The 19,240-nt window shown below is 36.3% G+C and overlaps 4 protein-coding genes across 5 annotated transcripts; 2 read left to right on the forward strand and 2 right to left on the reverse strand.

Moving 5' to 3' along the window:
- Positions 1-1,891, reverse strand: LOC114763207 (probable protein kinase At2g41970). Of its 2 annotated transcripts, none has more exons than XM_028952821.1 (7): positions 1,756-1,891; positions 1,246-1,496; positions 1,036-1,162; positions 664-937; positions 415-547; positions 244-330; positions 1-126 (listed from the first exon to the last, which is right to left on the reverse strand). In XM_028952821.1, exons 1-7 carry the CDS (start codon positions 1,850-1,852, stop codon positions 1-3), a joined length of 1,095 nt encoding a protein of 364 aa, XP_028808654.1. In that variant the 5' UTR covers positions 1,853-1,891. The 2 variants fall into 2 exon arrangements, with proteins under 2 accessions (XP_028808654.1, XP_028808653.1); XM_028952820.1 differs by having other exon boundaries at positions 1,246-1,499.
- Positions 1,892-9,262: 7,371 nt separating this feature from the next.
- Positions 9,263-12,431, forward strand: LOC114763206 (gamma-tubulin complex component 3-like). Its single transcript, XM_028952818.1, has 3 exons — positions 9,263-11,571; positions 11,685-12,129; positions 12,214-12,431. Exons 1-2 carry the CDS (start codon positions 9,308-9,310, stop codon positions 11,968-11,970), a joined length of 2,550 nt encoding a protein of 849 aa, XP_028808651.1. The 5' UTR covers positions 9,263-9,307; the 3' UTR covers positions 11,971-12,129; positions 12,214-12,431.
- A 1,056-nt stretch (positions 12,432-13,487) lies between these two features.
- LOC114763218 (DNA-3-methyladenine glycosylase-like) lies at positions 13,488-16,511 on the reverse strand. The gene is made up of 6 exons (XM_028952834.1): positions 15,983-16,511; positions 15,217-15,288; positions 14,963-15,086; positions 14,504-14,574; positions 13,989-14,046; positions 13,488-13,896 (listed from the first exon to the last, which is right to left on the reverse strand). The coding sequence occupies exons 1-6, from the start codon at positions 16,400-16,402 to the stop codon at positions 13,730-13,732; spliced, it is 912 nt and encodes a 303-aa protein (XP_028808667.1). The 5' UTR covers positions 16,403-16,511; the 3' UTR covers positions 13,488-13,729.
- Positions 16,512-17,275: 764 nt separating this feature from the next.
- On the forward strand, positions 17,276-18,876 carry LOC114763211 (activator of 90 kDa heat shock protein ATPase homolog). Its single transcript, XM_028952824.1, has 3 exons — positions 17,276-18,210; positions 18,323-18,402; positions 18,486-18,876. Exons 1-3 carry the CDS (start codon positions 17,341-17,343, stop codon positions 18,589-18,591), a joined length of 1,056 nt encoding a protein of 351 aa, XP_028808657.1. The 5' UTR covers positions 17,276-17,340; the 3' UTR covers positions 18,592-18,876.
- Positions 18,877-19,240: the final 364 nt, after the last annotated feature.

Genomic DNA, 19,240 nt, shown 5'->3' on the forward strand with positions numbered 1-19,240 from the left:
TCAAGCACCGGATTCAGAGCCAGCCGGCTTTGAATTGAGAAGTGGCTGAAGAGCCTTAGCCACTATTGTCATATTTGGCCGGAAGTCAGCTTCATACTGAACACAAAGTGCCGCAACTGCTGCCAACTAACACAACTCAAACACCATGAAGAAACTTATTTAAGCACGTTGTTTCATTTTTCTCAGGACCAACACAAGGTTAAGAGAAAAAGAAAACCGAAGGCTGAGAGTAGAGAAGAGGACCTTAGCAACGGCCTTTGGGGGGTATTCACTGTTTAGCTTCGGATCCACACACTGCTTCACTTTGTCCTCACTCAGCCTTGGAGTTGCCTGTAGCAGCAAGAAACATTAGCAGATGGACAATTTGAAATGGCGCTAAGATCACTCAAGATTGAGTAATCGATCATGACATACCCACGTCACTAGACTTTGTTGCCCCTTAGGCATTGTGTGGTCCACTGGCTTTCTTCCTGTTAGGAGTTCTAAGAGCACCACTCCAAAACTGTAGACATCACTTTTCTGGGTAATCTGGCCAGTCATGGCATACCTAAACAGATGTGCTAACGTGAAATTGATTTCAAGATATTTATGTTGAAGAGTGATTGCTTGTTTCACTGTGAATAGTACATTTAAGGAGGACCGGGAATTCCGGGGCATACGTACTCTGGAGCATGATAGCCAAATGTTCCTAAGACCCTGGTTGAATGAAGCCGAGCCGCTGTGTCAGAACTCTGGTTTGTCAAGTTGAAATCAGCAATCTTGGACTCGAAGTCATCGAACAATAAGACATTGCTTGATCTCACGTCACGATGAACTATGGACGGTTGACACTTCTCATGAAGAAACTCAAGGCCTTTTGCTGCACCATATGCAATTTTTACTCTTTGGTTCCACCTTAGTGTTGGACCAGGTTCAGCCCCCTGTACACCTTTCCTTCCTGCATCATCCGAATTCTACTACTTAATTATCAACACACAGATAATTATATATTTGAAATAATTAATAAAGTAGTCAGTTGTGCGCCCTCTACCCTACCATGCAATATATCATGCAGAGAGCCCTTGCTTGCGTACTGATAGACCAAAATTCTGTTGGTTCCCTCGAGGCAATACCCCGTCAACTCCAAAAGATGCTCATGCTTTAGTCTTGAAACTATAGATAACTGCATGATACACAGTGGCACAATACAATGTTTGAGTGCCAAAAACATTCCCGCAGTGGATCTCAGGTGAACCAGAGCCTGACCTGTGCGGTAAAATCAGAGTCTGGTTCTGGTGAAGAACTGTTATCCAGCTTTTTGATGGCTGCATCCTGACCATTTCTTAACTTTGCGTAGAAAACCCGTCCGTAGGAACCTTCTCCAATCAAAGCATTGGAACCAAAGTTGTCCGTTATACTATTCAGCTCTTCCAGTGAAATGGCTGGTGTCTCAACCGATAAATCTCTCTGTGGACCGCCTGTCTTGACAACATTGCCCCTGAGTTCTCCTCTCTCTCCTCCTATATTCAGACATGGTTACTCTAATTATTACTCATAACCTGGAAGAGAAAAGGCATTTTTCTGAGAGATTTATCAGATGAGGCATGAGCAAGCACTATGCTGAAACATTATGATGTTCCTAATGTTATATAAGAATATTCAGTAGTGCTTTCAATGGGCGAATGGTCTAAAACTGAGTCTGGACATTGTATGGACAAACCAATTAGGGGGAAAATAAGACACGAAATAAGAAATAGAAGAACATGAGCATGATACCTCCGCCACCATATGCATTAACCCCTCCTGGTGGTGCAGTGGATTGGTTTGGAGGTAGGCCAGCGATCTCTTCCTCTGCTCCTCCGCAGCACATCATTCTTTAAAGTAGCTGAAGGAGGGGTCTCAAAGAGCCATTTAGAGTAAATGATGATCAATGAACAACCTGAAAGTGGTGGATTAACAAACTTCCAAACCCTCAATTCATCCTTAGAATCAGTCGAACAGGATGTTAAATAAACGAAGACAAGTGTTTGCGAATGAAACGATCGAAGGAGGCCAAAGATTGAAATAAGATTGCAATAATCCCAAGCCTTTTCCATATACTAATGAGAGAACTTTAAGGCTTTATTTGTCCCAAAACGAATTCCCCTGTTCTGTTCTATTCCTTCCTAATCATGAAATATAAATTCTCAACCGAGAAAGCTTCCCAACTGATCATGAAACTCGAAAAGTAAATGCAAAAGTTAGATATTCAAGACATGTTTTATCATTCATAATCGCGGACAAACGGCGAACCAATAAGAAAACAGTATTATAGAATCAAAACCTCTTCTCATTAAATCCAAGTAAAAAAGAAGATCGCATATAACCTGTTCCTGATCAACGCAAAATGCTCAATGAGACCAGGTTCGAGGACAGATGAGGACCAAGATCGCCTGAGAGAGTAAAGGCCAAGTCCCTCCGATGAGTTTTTTTCTTAGGAAGAGTTATGCCCCCCCCCCCCAAAAAAAAAAAAATTTCTGGGAAAGTCGTTTCGTTGAAGCAGAGTTTAACCGCTAAAACTATAATACAGTTTTCTTCTTCCCCCCACCATCGCACGTCCTTCGCTTATTTCTATTTTAATGCATATTCCTTTTATTGCTCTCATCGGAAGGCTCCCAGCCCCCGGTGTGACTACGTTCGAGACGTGATCCATCCATCCTAATTCGCCCTCACTCTACGCCTCTGCTTCTTGCTTTCAGCTTAAATAATTATTATACCCTTGTCTTCTCCCAACAATTATTATGCTATCAACTATCAATCATCAACTATATTTTTAGAAACTTATAATACGGGATTCGTTTGAAAATGAGTTGAGTATGAGATTATAAAATTATAATATTTGAATATATTCAATTAATGAGATTTAAATAACTTCTTGACTGAGATTTGAATATATTGAATTAAATAAGAAACATTATAAATAAATACAATTTCAAATGGAGGCTCAAATAAAAAAATTAATAATTAATTTTGAATTTGAATAGTATCTTAATTGGGATTTGAATATATTAAATTAAATGAAGAGTATCATAATTAAATAATATGTCAATTAGAGGCTTAAATAGAGAAATAAATAAATAATTTCAAATTTTTATCTATTCCCCATAAATTTCGCATCTCTAGTTGAAATTTTATTAAAATAAATAAAAAATAACTCCTATTAGAAGCAAATATTCAGTATCTTAGATAATGTAATTTATTAAAATTTTAAACCTAATTAAATACGTTAATCTGTGTATCGTATGAGTGAGAAATTTCTAGTTTTATAATTGAATTAAGAGAATAAACTTTCATGCTCGTGATTTATGAACAATTTCTATAAGCTTTATTATATATAGACTCTTTTTTGGGTGTGCGCACGATTCAAGAATAAAAAAACATTTTTAGGGTGTGTTTGGATGAAACTAAACCGTGGTTTGGAAAAGTGATTCTGGAGAATAGATTCTGGAGAGAATAGATTCTGTAAAAAAGTGATTCTGAGAAGTGAGAGTGTTTGGATAGTTGTTATCAGAAACACTTTTTATATATACAAATTACAAAAAAAAGACATAAGTTAATATGATAATTACAGAAAAAATAGATTTTATGATATATTTTAATTTGAAGGAATAAAATTGTTAATAATATATTTTTTACCAACATAATTAATAATACATAAGATAATATAATTAATAAATAATTAATGTGTATATATATTTATAAAATATAAGACTAAATATGTTTATCAAAAAATATGTTTATAAAAAAAATAACAAGATACATATCATATAGGCTCTCACACTCTTCCTTTTTTCTCCAAAAGCAAAAAAATTTTGCTTTTTCCAAAACCATGGTTTTGGAGTCAAAACCATGGTTTTGGTTTTTAGAAGGGATGTTTGGGTGATTGACACCCCAAACCATGGTTTGGGGTGTCACCTAAACACACCCTTAATCAATTACGAATAATCTAATTCATTACAAATTAAATTTTTTAACACATCATTTCAAGCCTGCTATATCTACATGCTCGTGATTCAAACTATAAAGCTTGCTTGTTGGCCCGTGGGGAAAACTCCGGACCCTTTTTTTCAGTGTACGTAGTCTCTTGTTGAAGATGATAATATTCAAAGCACTATCAGCGCTTTCAAATTATAACTTATCATGTTACGAAGAACTAACTTTTGGAGTGAAAAATCCAAACTTCTAAGGTTTCATTTGGTACAAAACGTTAAAAATAAGAGATAAGAATTAAGATTATAATTGATAAAAATTATTAAAAAAATATTTACCATGAGTAATTACTTGTTACATTCGATTAAACAAACTTATTGAGATGAGATAGGAGAATACCACATCCCACCATGATATTTTCTGATCTCACATATATGAATTTGTTTAATCACACGTAATAAGAAATCTTTTATGCTAAACACTCTTTTAATATATTTTCTTAATTTCAATCTCAATCCCTACCTCTCATTTGTAATCTCATTTCATACCACTAGGATGATTCAAGCGGTGATTCATGAGCAAGTGAAGCGATGGAAGTTGGTATGCCTCAAACAGCAATTAAAAGTGAAGCTGTAGAGATTAGTATCGGTGAAGTATCTCATTTTTTTCTCTCTCATAGTTTCTCATCAGTAGCGACCATATTTACTCCATCTCCTAGTTTCTCATCGGCAACGACCATGTTTCCCTTCTCTCGTAGTTTCTCATTCATGCCGTCTACGAGCCAATTTATCTCTTTTACTGTGGTGCTTCTCTTCATTCAACTCATGCCTCTCTTTGGTCTATCTGTTGAAATTTCAGCTCATATGCTAAAGGATCCGAATGCCTACCAAGAGATGGAGAAAATGATAGCCCTTGGATTTCTAATAGCGGTATTTTCTCTTATTGTGTTTGTGATCTCTTCTCAAGATATCCATGTGGATCAACAAACAGGCACTGTCCATTATGGAATTGCCAGCTTCAGCAGCCTGTGGCTGATTTTCAACCTCAGAGCAATAGTAAAAAATTATACCTAAAAAATAAGATATGGGTCAATATTGCACGTTAACCCTAATTAATATTATCTCTGGTTCTTAGTATAAGAGTTAACTGGGTATTCAATTTAATTTTGAATACAAAACATCAATCTACCTTATCTCACATATTTATGTATTTTTTCAAAAGTAGTTTTTATGTTAATTTGTAAGTGTTAAATATTCTATTAAATATTAGTCCAAATGCATATATTAATAAGTATTTTAGAAAATATAACATTTATTAATTATAAATAAATAATTTAATTAATTTTTTTAATATTATAAATTAATCATTTAGTTCTTATAGTAAAAATAGGAGATAGTAAATATATGTGTATATATTTTAATATTTTAAATGGTTTTATTGAAGGTTTCGTGTTTGCTTGACGTTGACAGGCCAGTAAATATTCGTTTTTATGGCAACTTTACTGCTGGATACATACTAGCCAACAAGGTATTAAATTAGTATGCCTCGAGCAGCGACAGGCCAGTAAATATTCGTTTTCCAGCAGTGACTAGTGAATAAGTGAAGCAGTGAAAATTAGTTTGCCTCAAGCAGCAATTAAAAGTGAAGCCGTAGAAGTTGGTATCAGTAAAGTATCTTATTTCATACCCACTGAGATGATCCAAGCAGTGACTTGTGAGCAAGTGAAGCGGTTAAATTTGGTATGCCTCAGGCGGCAATTAAAAGTGAAGTTGTAGAAGTTGGTATCAATGAAGTATCTCATTTTCTCTCTCTCATAGTTTCTCATCAGGAGCGACCATATTTACTCTCTCTATTAGTTTCTCATCACCAATGATCATGTTTCCTTTTCTCGTAGTTTCTCATTCATGCCGTCTACAATTCTACAAACATAGTTTTTCACTCTTTAATTAATTTGTTAATACAAACAATTCTTCATTCTAATTAAATTTTAATTTCAATCTTCAAACATGGAGACATAAATGGGACGAAAATTAATTTTAATTAACCTTGTTTTAAATTAAGAGTTTGAAACTCATTAATGTTTGATTTATTATTGTAAAGCTATTTAGAAATAAACATCTTAGATCATCATGAGTTTGATTAAACCCCATAAAATTTTGATTACCGAGTAACACTACAATTTTACATGAAATTTTATTTTTAAAATAAATTTAAAATATAGTAATATCATAGTACGAGGAGGGAGGAATAGCTAAACGTCAAACTTACGAATATGAAGGTGAAACATTAGTCCATTATACATAGACACATGGAGTCTCAACGTTTTCCACAAAAAAGACAAACCAGTTTAGGTATAAACTAAGAAGATGATGAAGTTGTCGGCACGCAATCAGAAATACTCCTCCGGTCTTTATTATAAGACCCAATTTGACTTTTTATTTGATCCTAATTATAAGACCCAATCCATTTTTTCTCTTATATTTATGCATTTTTTTCCAACATAATCCTTCTAATAATGATAGTTTTAGCCAATATACTTAATTAGCAAAGATATTTTAGGAATGATAACACTTATTTATTATAAATAACCAATTTAACTTACTTCCTTAATCTCCTCAAATAAGTCAATTGGGTCTTATAATTAGGACCGGAGGAGTAGTGTTTATGCATGTAGATTGGTCAAGACCATGATACACGTTAAGCAACTAATCATATCCTCGCTTTTAGCTTCCATTGACTTTTTTGCAGTTGGATCTGATTTCTCCCCGGCTTCCTATTAATGGGCTAATATCACCCATATTTATCACTGACTGAGCAAACGCTTGGAACAAGGCTGTTTGGTTGTTGGCAAAATAGTTAACAATAGACACTGTAGAAGACCCATTCGTCGAAAACAACCCTTGGTTTGATTACAAAAGCCCCTGATTCGTTAGAAGAATCTTAAAGTAGTTGTTATCAAACGTGCCTGGGGACGAAGGGCTAAGGTTGTTCAGAGTAGACTCGTTTCCATTTTGTGGACATTTTTGCCGCAGAGTTGCTTGATTCTAAGAAGCCCAAATTTCACAATTTTGATAGAATTTGGAGTTTGTTCAGAAGCTTTGTCTTTTTTATTAAGGAAAACTAATTTTCCAATTCTTATCGTTGTTGTTACACACAAGTTGTAATTTTTCCAAATCGGCCAGTTCCTAAAGCTTATCCCCTTTATCTTCATTCTCCATCGTTGACATTCTAAATTTTATTCAAATGAATATAAATATTAATGGCTCTACTTATTTATCCTGTGTATGTACACAATTTACAATAACAGTAATAATATATATATATTTTGTTACATTGCATATAAATATTTAAGCGTTTATTTTGTATTTTTGTTGGGATATTAGGTCTGTTTGAATCAGTGATTGAAAAAGTAGCTTTTGAAAAAATGAAGTTGGGTAAAAGCTAAATTAGATAAGCTGAATTATGTTTGGACTGGAGTTCAGAAAAACTAGTTTGCAAAAGTGAGGCTGATAAAAAGTTGTTTGGATTATGATCGAATAAAAGTAAGTTTGGTTGTAAAATGATAAAAATGGGTATGAGTTTTAATAAATAATGAAACATTATTTTCAAAAAATGATTTCACATAATACAATGAAATTAAAATAATTTAATATGAAGAAGTCAAATTTAATGAGTGAATTAAATTTTAAAACTTCAGAGAAATCATAAAAATATATTTTAAATATAAAGTGAAACATGGAAAAAAATGAATTGAGATAATATAATAAATTTAAATTAATTTAATATAAGGAAGTGAAATTGATTGAGTGAATTAAATTTTAAAACTTTAAAAAATTGTAAAAAATAATTTAAATATAAAGTGAAATATGAAAAAAATAAAAGATTTATTACTTTCAACTAATTTTATTTGATTTTTTATTATCTACAAATTAATTATTTGAGGCTTATAATAAAAACTAAAGGAGATAATACATTCTTAACTTTTTCTATCTCAATGTTCAAAAGCTATAATCATAAGTTGTTAATTTTAACTTATAACTTATTGTAGCTTTTCGTATAAAAAAAGTCATATTGTTCAATTGCTCAACCAAATAGTATCAAAATTTGCAATCGTGCTTTTCAGGCTTATAACCTGCTTGTAGTGCCTAAAACACCCGGCCAAACAGGCTGATTATGTGCATATCATGAGTACGTTTGCCAGTTGTATTTAAATTATGCTTTGCAATAGCTATGTACTATTGGAATATTAACTAATAATTTTAGTCTCCATAATGAATGTTTAACAATTTAAAATACCGCCGTCGTAACTCTTCCAAAACAGCCAAAGCTGGGGCACGGGGGCTTTATCTGGGTACTGTTTTATTTATTTTAATTAAGTGAGTGTTTGACATTCTCAAAAAAATATTTTTACATTTTATGAAATAAAGTTTCTCTACCAAACACCTCTTAAATATATTTTATTGAAAAATTATTCTCTATTTTCATAAGGATAATGGATGAAATCAGAATTGCCGAGGGATGATATGATGTTTATGGATGATCCATTATTGCGCTTGTTTGGTTACCAATTACACTATTTATTACTCTTCTGATCTTATTTATAAGGCACTTCCAGCATATTTAACACAGACAAATGGAAACCTTAAATTTTATTAACTCTTATTTAAAATTCAGTGACTTTTCAATTTTATCCCTATTTAATACATTATACTACTCCGTTCCTAATTATAAGAACCTTTTGGCTAAATTGTGCTTTTTAAGAAAATAATTTAAATTAGTTTTTTTTGTCATAAAATAATTTAAATTAGTTAAAAGCAATTAATACGTAACAAATGTAATTTTTTTTCAAATATACCCCTAATAAATGTAAAAAAGTAATAATGAGATAAATAGAGAGAGAGTGTATGGAGAGAGAATTACATGAGAATTTATTAGAGGTAAAATAGGTAATAATACATTAAATGATTAGACAAACTCAAAGAAGACCTTATAAAAAGGAACAAATCCATTTAGAAAAGGGGATCTTATAATTAGAGACGGAAGAAGTACCTTATATAAACAAAATCAACACAATAATAAATGAAGAGTAAAATCATATATTTATATAAAAAATTTCTCTTAATATCTTATAAATAAAACCAAAAAATATTTTTCCTCTTTGTTTTATAGAAACCCTTATACTAAAGAGTATAAGGGTCTTACATTTAGGACCGGAAGAGTACAAGAGAGTATGTTTTTTTGGTGCATAAAAGTTAAAACCCTCATTTCCGCGCCCACATAAAACTGGAAAAAAGAGCGCACTCTCAGTGTGTGAGAGCTCACAATTCTGGGAGGGGCTTTTTGAATTCACCTGCATACGATGGACGAAGAAGACCAACAAAAGGTTGCAGATCTGGTCAGGGAATTGGTACTCCGGTTGCTGTCTCAGAATCACACATCCGATTCAAAAACCGCAATCCCTAACTCCCAGGAGTTTCAAAAGTCTCTTCGCTATGCATTTCGCATCCTCTCCAGCAGATTGACGCCCTCCGTTGCTCCAGACGCTGCCGCCATCGCTGAGTCCATCAAGCGCCGCCTCGCCACTCAAGGTAGATCCGCTGAAGCCCTTACTTTTGCTGATCTTTACTCCAAGTTCGCTTCAAAATCCGGCGTCAATAATAAATGGGCAGTAATTTACTTACTCAAAATTATATCCGAAGATCGGAAGAACTTGAAAACCCAATTAGATACTTCGGTTTTGTTGCCCAATTTGGTATTAGCTGAAGATGAGTCGGGTAAAGATTCAAGGATTTTGCATAGTCATGCTGCTCAGGACAAGTCATGGAATAACGGAGCTCTGTTGGTTACCAAGGATCCAGATAATCGTCGCGACATTGCTTTTCGTGAGTTCGTAAATTTGGTTAAGGAGGAAAATGAGGTGTCTGAAGAGGTCTTGGTTAGGGACGTTCTATATGCATGTCAAGGAGTTGACGGGAAGTATGTGAAATTTGATAATAACCTAGATGGCTATGTTTTATCACAGTTGCTTAAGGTCCCTAGAGCCACTACAACTATGGTGCACAGACTCTGTGAACTGGGGAGGTTATTTAAAAAGGTCACAGGGTATATCTCGCAGATTACAGAAAGACTTACAGCTGACGATGTCGGTACTGTGGGGCAGGCATTTTGTGCTGCATTGCAAGACGAACTTACTGAGTACTATAAGCTGTTGGCAGTGCTTGAAGTACAGTCTTCAAATCCCATTCCATTAGTATCCGAATCAGCTAGTTCATTGAATTATCTTTCATTAAGGAGGCTAGTTGTTTGGCTTGCAGAGCCGATGGTGAAAATGAGGTTAATGGCTGATTTGGTTGATAAGTGTAGGGTTTTAAGGGGCGGCGCTATGACTGGAACAATTCATTTGCATGCCCAGCATGGTGATCCACTTGTTCATGAATTTATGGGGAGATTACTACAACGAGTGTGCTCTCCACTTTATGAAATGGTGAGAAGGTGGGTACTGGAAGGGGAATTAGAAGATATATTTACTGAATTCTTTATTGTTAGCCAGCCGGTGAAAGCAGAATCTCTTTGGAGAGAAGGTTACAGACTCCATGCGGCCATGCTTCCTTCATTCATTTCACCTTCTCTGGCTCAGCGTATCTTGAGGACTGGTAAGTCCATAAATTTTCTTCGTGTTTGTTGTGAGGATAGTGGTTGGTCTAATGCTGCAACAGAAGCTGCCCCTGCTACGGGGGCTACTGCAAGAAGAGGTGGTTTCGGCTATGGTGAAACTGATGCTCTCGAATCCTTGGTTGATGAAGCAGCAAAAAGAATTGATGAGCATTTGTTGAATGTAATGTACAAGAGGTACAAATTTAAAGAACACTGTCTTGCAATTAAGAGGTACTTACTGCTTGGTCAAGGCGATTTTGTTCAATATCTAATGGATATTGTTGGGCCTGAGCTCTCTGAACCTGCTAACACTATAAGCTCTTTTAAACTTGCTGGATTGCTGGAAACTGCTATTCGAGCATCTAATGCTCAATACGATGACCCTGACATATTGGATAGGCTGAGGGTCAAAATTATGCTGCATGAAAGTGGTGATAGGGGCTGGGATGTATTTTCACTTGAATATGATGCAAGAGTTCCGCTAGATACTGTATTCACAGAGTCTGTGATGTCAAGGTATTTGAGAATTTTTAATTTTCTCTGGAAGCTTAGAAGAGTGGAACATGCACTTATTGGTGCGTGGAAGACCATGAAACCAAATTGTATCACTTCTCATTCTTTTACCAAGCTGCAAAATACTGTAAAGTTGCAATTAGTTTCAACGTTGAGGCGCTGCCAAGTTCTTTGGGTTGAAATGAATCACTTTGTTTCAAACTTGCAATATTATATAATGTTTGAAGTCTTGGAGGTATCATGGTCAAATTTTCTAAATGAGATGGAAGTAGCCAAGGATCTTGATGACCTCCTTGCAGCACATGAAAAATATCTGCATTCAATTGTAGAGAAATCTCTCCTTGGAGAGCGTTCTCAGTCCATTTACAAGTCTCTATTTATAGTATTTGATCTCATATTAAGATTCCGGAGTCATGCAGATCGGTTGTATGAAGGAATCATTGAGTTGCAATCAAGGTATAAAACCTACTGTTTCATCTCTCTTATAATTTTTATAGACTTCGAGACAATATTTTCCTAATTTTCCGCGTATCTATGTCCTTGATATATCTGACAACATCTTTATTCAGAATCATGGAGTCCTCCTTTCAAGACCAGAACAAGTCCCGAAAGCAAATAAACAAGTCTGTGGAGCATGAATCCTGGATTGCTGATGGCAGGAAAGCCCTAACACAACGTGCCGGTGAATTTCTTCAAAGTATGGAACAAAATCTAAATGTGATTGCTGAGGAGTATTCATCTTTCCAAGAGGAATTTATTTCCCAGTTGCCCGTACAGCAGCATGTTGATCTTAAGTTCCTCTTTTTCCGTCTTGACTTCAACGAATTTTATGGGCGGCTGCGGCCAGGCATATAGGAAGTATATGAACAGCTAGAGGTTCAATTCAGAACGTTGTTTCTATAAGAAGACGAGCCATGAAATATATGCTTTGCCACGTGCTAGCCGCCATTGTGATTGACGGAACAACTGTATCAGTACTAACCCAAATTTTTATTGTTCGGTAATGGATTATAGGTATGGCGAATGCTTCTCATTTCTAATATGCTAAATCCATTAGAAAAATTTATATGTAGGATCTGACTCTCTCTCTTCCTGCAGATGGTTCTCTCTCCTTTCTGGTGTTTGCGCGGTAGCTTGCAGTGAATATGAATGTATTAATATTCTGATTTGGTGTGGGAGGCGGGCAGCAATATGCACACTATTATCTGATATTTTATGATTTATTTGGCATTTCCAGCGGGTTTTGCATGCAAGGCAATTCAGTGATTGTATATCTGTATCATAGTTTTTGGTTGATGAAAAGAATGCGGAAAAAATAAAAATCTATTCTTGGCATCACCTTCTATCTCTTCGCAGTGGCAATAGCTCCCAGCTCTTCCAAGCGCTTGGGTTTTGCTAGGTGGTTTAAAAATCAAGCTATATGTGGTGAAGAATCAAAGTTATTGCCTCACAATGGCACCTATTTGCGGGGAAAATGAGCAGTTGTTTTTGAAGAAAACATGAATACGGTTGCAAGTCAAGGTGCTTCGTGCATGTTTCTGGATATATTGACAGAAAATGTATTTGGATCGATGTAAGCTGAGGGAATTATAGAGCGGAATTTCCTTCCCTTTGATCTTCTCAACCGCTGGCTTTCTGAAGAAACGGAATAGTTTCATACTGCTGCATTTCTTTTAACCAGGGATTAGCGCCTCAATACATGGATTAAGAAACATGATATCGCAATTTCTTTTAAAATAAAGCTTGATATTTTTAAAATTGAAATTACAAGATAATATTATAACACTCATTTTTGGCCTCGTATGATAATGAAGAATACATAATTCTAATAAACTTATATATGATATAATGGATGCCGTGAAGAAAAACTAGCCGGGTACGGAAATATAGCGATTTACAGTAATCGTGTGGAAACCTTGACTTTGTTCTGTAGAGGCTGTGAAAGTATTTACCCCTTTAAGGACAAAGTATTTATCCCTTTCAGGGGATTGGATTGTTGTACCAATACATTTTCCTAAGAGCTCTATCCCTATTGCTAATTATTTGGCTAAACTTTCTCATTATATGGAGAATAACTTTTATATCCTAAATTAACCACATTCTTTAGGTGAGGGGGAGGTTGATAAAGAAAACTAGGTCTAAATGGTGCTTTTTTGATGTCATGTTTGTACTCAGTCTTTGGTTAAAATATATATATTTATATATCTGCAGAGGTTACTCAGGAAAAAAAAACTCTTTTTCATTCTCTATATTGTTAGATTGATCATTTCTACTTCTCGAATCATTTTCAATGAACTTATTCACCAATTTTATAACTAAATTTACTCATGAAATTTTAATTCAACGTCTTTATTAATTTTGCACAAATTTAAAAAGCAAAAATTTCTTGTAACTCAAATTTAAAGAAGAAACAAAAGATTGGGTAGCATATTTTTCATCCCTCCTCCATGCACGCACTCACGCGCTTAAGTTGACATCAAGATTATAACGCACTCAGAACTAGTTACTACTACTAATTAGTCATAATTCAAGGGTTAATATCATAGGAAATCCATATTTCACGGACAAAAATCCTGCTTCCTAATACCACATTGTTGCAGGCGGCACGTCGTTGTTATGAGGGTGGCCTGAGAGTGTTTTTGGGAGCACTGATCCAAGGGGTACCTGCAATGGCAAATCTCCATAAGGCACTCACATGCTCTGGCGATGCGTATTCTATGCCAACCCTTGGTCCTACCAAAATGCTTACTGGCTCCGGACCATCTAACACTTCCAAACCACCTGCATCACAAAGTCTCACCCATTTTCATCTTGATATTTATCTATTCCTCAAGTTTACATTTCAGTTCAGCCTTTGAATATTACGAGCTTACCAGGTCTATATAGGGGATGATTGGACCATTCTGTTGAAAGACCCAGTGCCTGACCAACCTAGATTTTGGACAACAATCACACTAAATCAGTTTTGAAACCTCTGCCGATCTGATCTTGTAACAGAAATAATCGCTACCCACTAGATGTCTCAGTAAGAAAGACGGCCAGAGAGAATATACAGTAGTAGTTTCTGTACTTTCTTCCTTGTATTTCTCCTCCTGACTTTCTGTCCAGCCGGAACTTCCGTTATCATAAGTTTTTAGTCAATTTTGGAATAGCAGATGGTGATGCATATACAAATATTTTGCTTATAATTATTACTTCCTTAAAACAACATGTGAGATAACAAATATAATGTGCATTTAAGATTGGTGATTCTTGGATTATGGACATAGTTTATAAGAACTTCCTAGAGAAGGAGGGTAAGAAGTAAGCAAATTATTAACCCAGTTGGGTCACGCAAAGCATCTCAAACTAATTATTAGTGGGGTAAGATGAAAGCCGGGAAACTAACCTTGCCAGGGCCAGTAAGAAGTACAGGTTTCTCAGTTTTCTGCCCTCGGCGCTGCTGAATGACAGCCAATCCTGTCATATTCTCAAGTATAATAAAGACACATCTTACGCAGAGATTAATTACAATGAGAACTAGTATAGATATGAACAGTTATTTAGAGGAAAATGAACTATGAATCAGAGGTTGATGTATCGATGCTAATGATATTTTGGAGGAAAATGAACCATGAATCAGAGGTTGATGTATCAAAGAAGCCAAATAGTGATCCTGATGATTTAGCAACATGTTATCGCTTTGATTATCCCCGAGTTGAACTCTTCACATTATCACTCCCGCAATTATTACGTCAATGGTTCTTTACAAGTAGCGTTATGCAGAGTAAGTGACTAAGAATCACTACCTGTCATCAATAAATAATGTAACAAGTTGTATGACCAAAAGGTAATGATAGAACTTTACCACTAACGGGGGCACAAGAACGAATCAAAACAGCAGCTCCAGCTCCTTCCTTGTCAGCAACAACATTCAGCATTATGTGGAGACCGTAACAAAGATAAACATACGCATGTCCACCAGGTCCAAACTACGAAGTAGAAACAAACCATTAAGGAAACATTAATCCACAAACTACTCAGAATCCTCAAATGTTCAATATAGGCAAGAGATTAAGATCAAAATGTGGACGTAAAAAGAGAGCAAATGAAGCGTCTTACAACTGGGGCAGTTCTTGCTGTAATGCCAAATCGACCATGACAAGCTGAATCATTTGGTCTGTATGCTTCCACCTAACTGATATGAATTCATCGTTAAATACCAAATGCAGCCTGTCCCACACACTCAACCACGTAATGAGGCACAACCATTCCATGGTGCCAAGCAAAAGGAGAAAGGAAAAAGACGCAGTGCATGGTGCTTTCATTTCCTCTCTAAGTGAACTGATGAAGTATGAGAAACCAAATGAGGAAAAGAATGTTGAAGAATCTTTTTTTTTTTTGTGGAAAAAAATGTTCCTTCTAAAATAGGATAAAACAACTGGTGGGTTTAGTGGCCAAAAACAGTCCCTGTACATTTTACTGCAAGAGATCAGATTGGAATTCATGACGTTGGCTTTGGTTCAAGAAACTGCTGATTTCCTAACATCTCAGAGCAATTATTGTACAATTAGAGGTCTTCAATAAGAGTGATTCGCTGTTCTACATCCAGACTTCGGAGTAGACCTCAGAAAAACTGACTGAGAGATACATTCAACACACAATGGTTCACTTAAAAAATTGGAAAAGGCAAAAAAATTTTATTGCACCAATTAAGCATGCTATGTCAGAAGGGGGGCAACCAGACTTGTTGCTCTGAGCAGCACCATAGGTTTATTTGATCCGGCTCTAAACAGCAAAACTATTCCCCAAACATTGATGCAGTCCTATTGCAATCCAATAAGGAACAGGAAAAGGAAAGGTGGCGGGATTTTTTTTTTTTTTTTACCTCAGTGATCTGAAGAACGACATCGTCCCTGCGAAGAAACTTTCCCAACAAACGGCGGGCAAGGTCCAACGCATCAATTTGAAAGAAATCTCGAGGCAAGATTTTCATTTTTCCAAAACAAGTGTCTGATAGTGGCAAAGCATTCAATCTGAGCTGGGGCTGGAGCTGGGGCTTGGACTTAGCCCTAAGCGTCGTCGATTTGGAACGCCGGCTCGTCTCAACTCGGCTGCCATCGTCCTGTTCGGTCTCTGGAATGGCTAAGCTGGGCTTTCCGGCTCGTTTGAATGGCTGGGTTCTTGGTGTTCGCTGGCCGCGAAAGCAATATTCATCAAACAAAGAATCAGGTACTGAAGCAGTAGAGGGTAACTCGCCTTGGACTTTGGCGGGTATTGACTTCGGGACAGACATGGGGCGTCTCATATCATTCAAATGCACCGCGCTATCCTTTTGGTCGTTTCAGTGCTATACCTTGTGATCATCATTCATCATGCATCCATTATAGCTTTTGATCAGGAAGTGAGGAAGAGCGCTTCCCGGGCTGGTGGCCCCTTTTCGGCCCTCTCTGACATTACGTTGAGATCAACTTTAGAAATAAATATTAAATTATATTACCTATTGTCTTATTTATAAAAATTAGTTGACTAATTTAAAGAGATTAAAAAAAGAAGTTAAATTAGTTATTTATAGTAAATAGGTTTTGTCTTTTCTAAAATATCCTTACTAATTAAATGTATTGGCTAAAAATATTATTGTTAGAAGGATTATCTTAAAAAAATACATAAATATAAGAAATAAAGTTGATTGGAATCTTATATTTAGAATCAAAATAAAAATCAAACAAGGTTTTATATTAAGAATAAGAGTTAGTATAATATTAATTTTTTCCAAAAAGTATAGGCAATAATCTCTTTAGTATTTAAACTTTTTTAAAATTAACTTCTCATATCCTAGGCTATATATATTTTAAAGTTAATTCAAGTCAAAAATTCTAGATCAATATACTTCCAGTCTTTTACACAAGTCGCATGAACTAACTTTTTCTTTTTTTAATGAAATTTGATATAAGTCAATTTTGTGTTTTTTTCGCCCCTAAGATTCTAAGAATGCCCTTCTGAGTTCTTAGATATTAGGTTGGCGCGAACAAGCAAAGCAGGAGGTTAAGTGGGCCTGGGAGGGTTCTGGACCATTCTTGGGTCTCAGTTTTGGATGAGTTTCTGGATCCTTCTAAATTCAGAAGAGTCCAGATTTTGACCCCGTTCTTTTATTGTCTTCCTTTCCTCTTGCTTTTGCCCAAACATTTCGGATCCTACCTATCCTTGCCCTGCGCTTCTCATTGAGCTCTTTCTTTCTCTTGATCGATGGCTAGGTTCGGCGAGGGCGACAAGCGCTGGATCGTCGAGGATAGGGCCGACGGCGCCAACGTTCACAATTGGCACTGGGCGGAAACCAACTGTCTCGAGTGGTCCAGAAACCTCTTCTCCAAGCTTCTCTCCGATCTCACCGTTCTTGATGGCGAGGGCAACTTGTTCATCAAGACCAAGAACGTTGACAAGGTCGATGGCGAAGCCTATGTCAATGTTCGAAAGGGTAAAATCATTCCCGGTTACGAGCTCAGTCTCTCTTTGTCCTGGGAAGGAGAAGCCAAGGAGTCCGACGGCAAATCTTTGCTCAAGGTCGATGGGACCGTTCAAATTCCCTATATCTCCGACGAGAATGCCGATGAGGACCCTGAGCTTAAGTTCACAGTCAATGACGAAGGGCCCATTGGCAAGAGGCTCAAGGAGGCCATGATTTCACGGGGTAAACCTTTAATCTTGGACAAAATCAGGATTTGGGTCGAGAGTATGGCGAAAGGTGGACCTGTCAAAGACGACTTGGAACCCAAAAAAGTGACCCAGCAGAATCCAGCTGCCTCAACGTCCGCTGCTGCGCCCAAGAAAGAGGCTGCGGTGGAGAAAAAGGTCAAGAGTGATAGCAAGAAAGGTCGTAAAACAATCACCTTGACAGAGAAGTTTAGTTGTAGAGCGAGGGATTTATATGAGATATTGATGGATGAGAATAGGTGGAAAGGTTTTACGCAGAGCGATGCGAAGATAAGCAAGGATGTTGGTGGAGAATTTTTCATTTTTAACGGGTCGGTGACGGGAACAAATGTGGAATTACAGGAAGCTAAACTAATTGTGCAGAAATGGAGGTTTGGGAACTGGCCTGATGGGATTCATTCTACCGTAAGTTTTGTTTTTTTGTTTTTTTTTACCCCGAATGTTGTAGGATTTGGATGGGATTCTTTTTACATGAGTAAGTGATAGATTAATGTACCGGTGGAAATGAATTTTGCAGGTTAGACTTGTGTTTGAGGAACCTGAACCTGGGGTTACGATCATCAAGCTGACACATTCTGATGTGCCCGAGGAAGACAGGTGAGTGTTTATTTATTATTTCCTGGATATTTCCTCATGTTTATGACCCTAAAGTTGACAGCTCTGATTGCTTGCAAATGCAGCTATGGGAATGCCACAGTGGTGGAGAACACAGAGAGGGGATGGCGGGATCTCATTTTCCAAAGGATACGGGCAGTTTTTGGCTTTGGACTTAAAATTTTCATATGATCTTTCTAGTATGTGAGGCCTTTTGTTTCTCTTGTCAAATTTTTAACTGATCAGCAAGGAAATGTTAGGATTAACATTGGATGTTGTGCACTCCATTACACTTGGTTTATGTTTGGCTCAAATGATACGGATTCTTCGACTGAAACGGATCTCGTGCGTCTCGTTTTATTGTATGGATCTATATGAGGTTTAAATGAGATCTGTAATCATATTCCCACTACGAACATTGCATGTATTTTGCAGCAGCTTTTATTGTCATGGGAGGAATCAGCTCTTTCTTTTCAACTGTACCACCCTACTTTGTTTGCTTCTTGAATGCACCCATGAACGTGAGCAAAATTACCGTGGTGACGATGATATTGTGGTGGCTAAAAGGGTGTGTAGCGTCTGACTATTTGCTCATTTCTGTTCTCGAATTAGATTGCATGTTGTCATTGAATTATTAGACCCTCTGGTTCTCAACTTAATGTGATTGGAGCAATAGTTACTAGATTAGATATTCATGGGGGAGTCAGATTGGGAGAACAGTAGGAAAGTTCTAATAAGCTATAATTTATTCATGGATGTGACTTACTTTTCAATCACAATTGCTGTAATATGACTAGTTAGATCCCCGGAATTAAGCCCAGGAATTATGATGTGAAAGAAT

Source organism: Neltuma alba, unplaced genomic scaffold, assembly GCF_004799145.2.
Source record: "Neltuma alba isolate B1F8T4 unplaced genomic scaffold, ASM479914v2 tig00011267_pilon, whole genome shotgun sequence".
Lineage (NCBI taxonomy): Eukaryota > Viridiplantae > Streptophyta > Magnoliopsida > Fabales > Fabaceae > Neltuma > Neltuma alba.

Coding starts and splice junctions, on each gene's coding strand:
- LOC114763218 (XM_028952834.1), bottom strand. CDS start 16,402: ATGAGACGCCCCATGTCTGTCCCGAAGTCAATACCCGCCAAAGTCCAA. Junction 15,087..15,216: donor CAGCAAGAACTGCCCCAGTT/GTAAGACGCTTC, acceptor TCTACTTCGTAG/TTTGGACCTGGTGGACATGC. Junction 14,047..14,503: donor TTCTTACTGGCCCTGGCAAG/GTTAGTTTCCCG, acceptor TCCAAAATCTAG/GTTGGTCAGGCACTGGGTCT.
- LOC114763206 (XM_028952818.1), top strand. CDS start 9,308: ATGGACGAAGAAGACCAACAAAAGGTTGCAGATCTGGTCAGGGAATTG. Junction 11,572..11,684: donor ATCATTGAGTTGCAATCAAG/GTATAAAACCTA, acceptor ATCTTTATTCAG/AATCATGGAGTCCTCCTTTC.
- LOC114763207 (XM_028952820.1), bottom strand. CDS start 1,852: ATGATGTGCTGCGGAGGAGCAGAGGAAGAGATCGCTGGCCTACCTCCA. Junction 1,500..1,755: donor TAATGCATATGGTGGCGGAG/GTATCATGCTCA, acceptor GTCTGAATATAG/GAGGAGAGAGAGGAGAACTC. Junction 331..414: donor AACAAAGTCTAGTGACGTGG/GTATGTCATGAT, acceptor TTGCTGCTACAG/GCAACTCCAAGGCTGAGTGA.
- LOC114763211 (XM_028952824.1), top strand. CDS start 17,341: ATGGCTAGGTTCGGCGAGGGCGACAAGCGCTGGATCGTCGAGGATAGG. Junction 18,211..18,322: donor CTGATGGGATTCATTCTACC/GTAAGTTTTGTT, acceptor TGAATTTTGCAG/GTTAGACTTGTGTTTGAGGA. Junction 18,403..18,485: donor GATGTGCCCGAGGAAGACAG/GTGAGTGTTTAT, acceptor TTGCAAATGCAG/CTATGGGAATGCCACAGTGG.